We start from the raw sequence: 8,281 nt of genomic DNA on the forward strand, positions 1-8,281 counted from the left end.
TAGAATATAATGTTTATCCCATTAAAATTAAGGATGGTTTCGGAGTTGTATCTCAATATGTTTCAGACTTTTACGCACATATGCTAAACACAACTAAAATTAAGATTTGTCGTGCTTTGAATCATTAATTACATGCAGATTTTTATTTTCATTTTTTAACTCATGAATTATAGTCAAATTTTGCAATTTTATATATTAATATTAGTATTGCATCGATATGTTTATAAAATAAAATTTATTTTGTTTTATAAATATTAATTTTGAATCATTAATATAATTTTTATATGCTGCCGTAAATTTATTTTATTTATAAATATCAATATTAAATTATTAATATAATTTTTATAAACCGCCGCAGCACGCGGCTTTTCATCTCCTGAAGGAAAAGGAAGAAAAGGAAGAAATAAAAAATCTTGAACAGAACACTTGTGTGTCCTCCATCTCTGTATCTGGAGGTAGTGAAGCAATGGCGACGAGATATTGGATTGTCTCTCTCCCACTCCAAGCCTCCTCTTCCGCCTCTTCTCTTTGGACTCGCTTGCAAGATTCCATCTCCAAAAACTCCTTCGACACTCCTCTCTACAGGGTTCTCTCTCTCTCTCTCCCTCTCTCCCTCTCTCTCTCCCCCTCCCCTCTCTCTATCTCTCTCTAACCACTTGATCATTAGAGATGATCACAATAATCCTCTTTCCAATTTTGCAGTTCAATATTCCCAATCTTCGTGTTGGCACTTTAGATTCCCTTCTATCACTTAGCGATGATCTTATTAAGGTGATGAATGATGGTCCCTTTTATATATAAATCAATTTCAATTTCACAAGATTGAATTCTTATATTAATTTGCTGAAAATTCTGCAGTCTAATAACTTCATTGAAGCTGCGTCACATAAGATACGTCGTCAGATCGAGGATTTGGAAAGGGTTTCTGGTGTTAATAGTACTTCCTTGACTGTCGATGGAGTTCCTGTTGATTCTTATCTTACTAGGTAACAATGTCCCTTGATTTAATAAAATACTGTTAATTTTTGGATTTATCTGACTTGCAAGTTTCCATCTTTATGGTTGTTAGGTTTGTGTGGGATGAGGCTAGGTATCCGACGATGTCTCCTCTTAAAGAGATTGTTGATGGCATCCATGTACAAGTTGCTAAGATAGAAGATGATCTTAAGGTACTATTAACCTACTTTGGTTTATTTCGTGTTGCACTTTCAACCCTGTGAAATTAATGTGAATATAATCTATCAAGGGCCTAAGTTTAGTTGCAATGCTTAATCTTGTTTAATTTCCTTTTTTATGTGAAGAAAGATACACGAAAAAATTACATAATATTCACTAGTGAGTTATCAGTCCTAGAATTGCAAAGAAATACAGAGTTAATAATCAGGAACAACTTAAAGAAATATCCGGGGGGAGCATCACAAAGTTATCCTGCATTTTCTATTGTCTCTTTAGATAACTTAGCGATTACCAGGATCTTTTGTTTTTACTTTACCTGGCATACTATTGTAGATGGCTAACATAGATTGAAAATTTATATAATTGCTACAGGTATTAGACTAACTGATTTGTTACAATGCATGGTATAATTTGTACTCCCTCCGTCCCAGTCATTTGTATACAAATGGCTGGGACACGGAGACCAATAAATTGTGTAAGAAATGAGTAAAGTTGGATGAAAAGTGGGTAGAGTGGTGGGACCCATTAATATTTAATAATAGATTTGAGATAGTGGGGGAAAGTAGTGGGTGTAATAGTGTTTATATTATTATAAAATAGAGATAGTGGAGGAAAGTAGTTGGTGTAATGATATTTTATATTATAAAAGTTTACTACTTTTGGAATGTATACAATTGATGGGACGTCCCAAAAAGGAAACTGTATACAATTCACTGGGACGTAGGGAGTACATAAAAGTCACTCAAGCACCAAGCTACAACTATTGTTATTCCAAAGAGAAACAGGTTCTATTGAGAAAGTCTTAAGTACACATCATCTAGGATTTAATCCAGATCAAACTACAATTAGCTAGATGTTTTCGTCGTAATGTTACGTCTGTAGTCAGTGACAGTGGCAGGCAAAAAACAGTTCATCCTCTGAATTCTTGGGAATAATCATTTCGTGTGTATAGCTAGTATAAAAATTAATGTAATTTCTTACAATCCAATATTTGAAGATGCAAGAGAGAGAAACTCACTATATATTATTTACTATTCAGCACAAATGAAAGCAAAGATTAATTTATTTAAATTCCAATCTACTGAAGAAAAGGGCATGTGTCGATGAATTGTATTTTATGGTCATGTGCTGATAAATTGTACCTAGTCGTTATACATAAACTTGGTCAACACCTGGACACTCTTTCTTGTCCTAATGAAGGACATGTTTGGCCTGCCTTATTTGATGAAGCTAAGGACTTGTTTCAGGAAAAAATTTCACATTTACGTAATATTTTTTAGTATTAAGTATTTAATAGATGTTTAACATTTCTTATTTGCATAAATAAGTTACTTATTTGTAGAAAAAAGTATATATTTACGTACTAATTTCAGAAATAAGTGACTTATTTTTGAAAAATAAGATAAATCAAATGGTGCCCAAGTCTGTAGTGTTGGAGGATAAGTACAATGAAAGATCAACGCTGATAATCTAGTTTAAATGTAATAATCCTAATTGGTTATAGACCTCAACCCATGAGGTTGTTTAATTAGGTTTTTCTATCATCTATGTAAGGATGTGCCCACATGTCCATATGTCATCGCAGACTTAATAAAATGAGATATATTGAATATTGAACCGAGTCTTTTTTTTTAATGGGTTGCAATCCATCACCCTTTCTCCCTTCTATGTTCAGGAAATTCTACAGGTAACGGTTCTCCGTGGTTGAGTCATGCCAGTTCATTTCTTTATCTTTTAATGTCATAAATCAATTGTTCTTAAATCTGTCCTAGCATCATCTCCTTTTACTGGTTTAAATTTGTTTTGGATAACAAGAGAATAACCCTATAGGCCTCTATTTGAATAATCATCATCAGGGTTCCTAATAACTATCATCACATATATGATTTTTTTAGTAGATAAATATACCATATGTCTGAATATTAGTTGATGATACAATTTTTTTAATACATATTCTCATCTAAATATAATATAAAGAGTAAAGTGCATTATGTGTAAATGCACTTTAGCCGTCATCCCGCGGTGCTACAATACTTTTGGAATTACCATTTGCGATATTAAAGTTAAACATTTTGTCTATTATAGCTAATTGTATGAGGAATTTTTACTAGTTCACATTTCAATGATTATGTTTGTGTTGTTCCCAACCCATTGTAGTCCTTGAAATAAGACTTGAAGGAAATAATCCTCATGGAATTAGGCAAAGTAGTTGAGATGTGCATAGCAAATTGTCAAATGTGGTAGTTTCGAAAATGTAGTACTGTAAGTAGTATGTGGGCAAGAGGGCATGGAAGCATGATGAACTTTACTTTAAGGTAAAACAATTAGCAAGTAATTTAATTATATCATGCTCAAAATCATTTGCCCTCAAGTAATATAGTCTTCAGTTTTGTTTTTTTATATGACAAACATACCAAGTGCAGATTTCATTTTCAGCTTTTCTGCCCGTCTGTCATAATATGTTTTGCTGAAATGGTTGTTTATTCCAAATGTCACATGGTCCAGTTTTGTCTACAGATATATGGCTAGAAGTTCCTTGTTCTATGCATAGGGGTTGTTTAATGTCATGATTTACATTATTGCTGTTTGCATCTCTCTATACTAAGCTCTATTCAGTTTTCACTGTTGCATGTCCTTTTGTACTATTGATATGTATACTAGCTCAAATGTGGCACTCAGTTTCACATTGTTGCATTTTTATTTAATGTGTTATATTGAAGTGTTGAACGAGAATTTTATATAGTTCTGTGTTTTCTATGCAAGGTTCGGGTTGCTGAATATAACAACGTTCGCAGTCAACTTAATGCCATAAACAGAAAGCAAACTGGAAGGTAAGCATGTATCTCAGTGTTACATCATTTTCGAACGTTTTTGGATCTAGAATTTGGATGCTTTTTTCTGTGCCTATTTGGAATATTAATTACATGTCCTTGGCCCAGTTTAATTTGTGCCCCATTTTGAACAGTCAAGCTTCTGTGTCTGTCACTTTTATGACGTTATAATAAAGATTTTCCTTTTTGCTTAGGGTGGTAAAGTGTTCATAGGATTAAGTATAAGTTTTGGATGTTGCATCCCGAGTATTTGTTGTACATTCGTAAGCGCTGGTTGCTGTTCATTCCTCGGAAACCGAGACAGTGTCCAGTGTTGGAGAAGTAATCACGTTGCACTATATTTTCAGATTATTTCATTAATATCTCCTTCCCTCTTTTCTACTTCTTCCAGTTTAGCTGTTCGTGATCTGTCTAATATAGTAAAGCCTCAGGATCTTGTCACATCAGAACATCTGGTGACACTCCTTGCTGTTGTGCCCAAGTATTCACAGAAAGATTGGCTGTCAAGTTATGAGACACTTACAACTTATGTGGTAAATTATTCATTTTAGTGTTGGCGTATATAGTTATAATATGGGGTGCAATATATTTTTGCTTCACTACATTTAAAGTGCCATTCTCTTTTTATCTATATAAAGTAAGGGTTTTTAGCACTTAGGCCCTTTACTTATGTCCATTTGAAGTTTGAACACACATGAACCCTGCAACAAACAAAAAAGAACCACCAAGGTCCTATGCCTCCAACAAGGCAAGTTGTTTAACAAATGCATATTCATCATCCTTCCGTGCAGCTCCCATGCATGTAAGCCTTATGAAAATTGCTAAACCTAAGCATTTAAAATATTACAGTGTTCCGGTCAATTTAAGCGGAATTTAAGTATTCGGTGAGGGTAGAATTGGATTTTAACTTTCGAAACAGTGTTGAGATGTACAAAAGAAATACTTTTATGTTGTTTGGGTTGGGATGAATGAATTTGGAACAAATGTAATGAGACTTGAACTATATTATGGGTAAATGTTGAAAATTTCTTTCCTTCCCTCATCCCATTCCTAACAACCTAAACTAAGCTCAAACCTACCATTTTGAGAAGAACTGCTCAATTCTCAAACCTACCATCCCCCCCCCCCCCCCCCCACCCCCACACACACACACACACACACACACAATTTTCCCTCCTACCTCTATTGCATTTTCTTATATTCACTCATTTCATTATATCTTATTCTCCCTAACCAAACACAATATAAGGGTACAGAGGTAAGGAATTTTATTTGAGGGTTAATGTGATGACAGTCATCGCCTCAAATGGACATACTTGAAAGGTCAAGGTGTTAACTAAAGTGTATGTGTCTCGCCAGTCATTTCTTCTTTGTCCTGAATATATGTCAGTATTAAAATAATCTGTATTCTGATTGCACAAGTTGTTGTAGGTTCCCAGATCATCAAAGTTGCTACACGAGGACAATGAATATGCTCTTTATACTGTTACTTTATTCAATCGCGATGCTGACAATTTTAGGACCAAGGCACGTGAAAGAGGTTTTCAAGTAAGTTTTTTTTCTATAAAATGATGTCTTTATTGTCTTATGAAAGCAGTAATCTATAATTTAACATCTATTTATAGTTTTGATGTAATCAAGTTCACATTTTATACTGATCCCACTTTGCACTTGGCCACTAACAGTTAAATATAGTAATCTACACATTCATATAATGTAATTATCTCGTTTAAACTGTTTGTAGATTGCATAATAAATTTTGCATATGTTTTAGGTCCGGGATTTTGAATACAACTCAGAGACACAAGAGTCTCGGAAGCAGGAGCTTGAAAAATTGCTGCGAGACCAGGATACTCTAAGGAGCTCTCTCCTTCAGTGGTGCTATGCTAGTTATGGGGAGGTGCATGTCCTAAACAAGTTCTATTCAGATTACTCCTGTGTTTTATTCTATGACTTATTTTTTTTGTTGCACAATAAACCTTTTTGAGTTTGCAGTAGAATGAGATCTCCTTAATGACAACGGTTTAGAGGCTGCCCTATAGTCCTTCGTTGTAATTTTAAAAATTTTGATCTGTTAAAAATTTGGGCCTATATATTGCCCCCTCCCCTTCATTTTCTGGTTCTACCACTAATATGAGCCAACTACTGAGATTCACAAAACTGCTTGCTCTAACCAATCAATAATGTCTCTATATAATTTTATAGTGCTATGTTTCTTTTTGTTTATATATTGAGTTCTTTTCTGTCCAGTTGATACCCAGTGTACTTGATGTAACCATGCTCGTCTGGAACAAAGTGATAACCATTACATAAAGCATTAACTTCCGTTATCCGTGTTCAAAAATTCACATGTTCTCTTGTTGAAGTTATCTCTCTCTCTCTTCGTAATTACGAATAAATCTTAGAACTTCTGGACTGATTGAATTCCCTACAGGTTTTCACTTCCTGGATGCACTTTTGTGCTGTACGTGTGTCTGTAGAAAGTATTCTAAGATATGGATTGCCGCCGACATTCTTGGTAACTAAAATGCACTTTTCTCTATTCTCCTCGCCTTCTTCATTAGGTTTCTTCTGAGCATTTTTGAATTGTTTCAGTCTGTTGTGTTGTCGCCATCTGTAAAAAGCGAGAAGAAAGTACGTTCGATATTAGAGGGATTATCAGACAGTTCAAACAGGTAATAGTGGGAAATTTAATATTTTGTGCCATTATTTTATGATTTAGTTTTCTTGCCATTATTTAGAGACCCGGACAAGTCATGATGAACTATGTTACTATACGTTAACTAGTGTTGTAGAGTAAACTAGGATGCTAAGTGACTTCAGGTATAGTTGTGTTGTATAAACTATGATGAAGCACATCATGCAAGTCTTTTTCAATATGCTAAGGATCTCCATAAAAAGGTCACAATCAAACTGATAGGACCTGAGCTCTGAGCTCTCCATGTTCAGTCTACCATTCCCAACTTTATGGTGGTCCTGAACCAGACCAGTATAATCTCTCCCTTACTCCAGACATGTTGTTTAAATGTCGCTCCTGAGGTTTTTTCTCACATGGAGATTGAGTTAAATACTTAGATGACCCACTTTTTAGTGGTCAGTGAACCACATGTTCTTTTTTTGTAATGTTTGCCTGAACCTCTGACTGCTGGATTATCAAGTTAATATATTTTTGGTATGCAACTGCAGTACATTTTGGAAAGTTGAAGATGAAGGAAGCATGGGCGGTTTCGGAGGTGATGCTGATGCATATCCTTATGTTTCCTTTACCATTAATCTTATATGAGTTAGGCATTTGCAGTGTCACTATGCATCTAAAATTCTTCATTGGGCATCATCGAATAAGAGAGAGATTCGGAACTTGCTGTATTATAGGGTCAGTTACCCAAATATATAACTTTATTGAGTGTATGTAATTTGTATAAGCACCTTATTTCTCTCTCCAATTCTGTATCGAGGCTTTAGTTTGTTTACGTGTCCCAGTTTTAAGGCTGTACAACATTGGCTATTTTCTTTAGTAGTGGCGTATATAAGTCGGTCACAACAAGAAGTTACGAAAGTTGTGTACTTACTCTTTAGAATCTTCATTCAAGTACGTATCATGATTCATGAAGCACATTTATATGCAACACAAGTTCTGTATATTTGTTGGATACCCTTATCTGTGCCATCCGACACTGCAATGCATCATGTGCACATTGAAACCGAACTTTCGATATGAAGTGTAGATATTAGCACTTGTGTGAACAAAGAAAATTCTTTATTTCTTTCATTTATTTGCTAAATAGAGCATCCCTATTTTTTTTTTCTATCTGTGATAAATTGTTTTGCTTCGACCCTCTATATATCTAGTGCTGGAGTAGTGGGTATGCAGGTAAATCTTCCTAGTGACTAATGAGCAATGCTGCTTCTGCGACAGTAGACCCCGATTTGCCAAACTCAGACAATGCTAGTTGTCAATAGGCCATAACTGATAGGCATTTTCAGATATTTCAGTTGTGATACATATAACTCGACGCCTCGACCCAGACCCCAAATGTTTGGAGACTTGCCTAATTTTCGAGATTACTGTTTTGTTCTGGTTTCTGTCTCTGTTAATTACTAAACTGGCAACCAACTAGGGGTGAACATAACCCGATCAAACCGCTCAAACCGAACCAAACCAACCTTATTTTAGGCCGATTAAACCGACCCAATCAAAACCGAAACTTGAATGGTTCGAATTTTAAAAAACCCGATTAAATTGGGTTGGGTTAGAGTTTGACAAATTTTAATCC

The 8,281-nt window shown here is 34.8% G+C and overlaps 1 protein-coding gene across 1 annotated transcript; it reads left to right on the forward strand.

The window, feature by feature from the left end:
- The first annotated feature begins 383 nt into the window (after positions 1-383).
- On the forward strand, positions 384-7,661 carry LOC108224361 (V-type proton ATPase subunit C). The gene is made up of 11 exons (XM_017398942.2): positions 384-586; positions 703-771; positions 859-986; positions 1,070-1,169; positions 3,940-4,007; positions 4,399-4,540; positions 5,439-5,555; positions 5,782-5,907; positions 6,442-6,525; positions 6,603-6,682; positions 7,194-7,661. Exons 1-11 carry the CDS (start codon positions 467-469, stop codon positions 7,288-7,290), a joined length of 1,131 nt encoding a protein of 376 aa, XP_017254431.1. The 5' UTR covers positions 384-466; the 3' UTR covers positions 7,291-7,661.
- The last annotated feature ends 620 nt before the right edge of the window (positions 7,662-8,281 follow it).

Source organism: Daucus carota, chromosome 6 (genome assembly GCF_001625215.2).
Source record: "Daucus carota subsp. sativus chromosome 6, DH1 v3.0, whole genome shotgun sequence".
In the NCBI taxonomy this organism is placed as follows: domain Eukaryota; kingdom Viridiplantae; phylum Streptophyta; class Magnoliopsida; order Apiales; family Apiaceae; genus Daucus; species Daucus carota.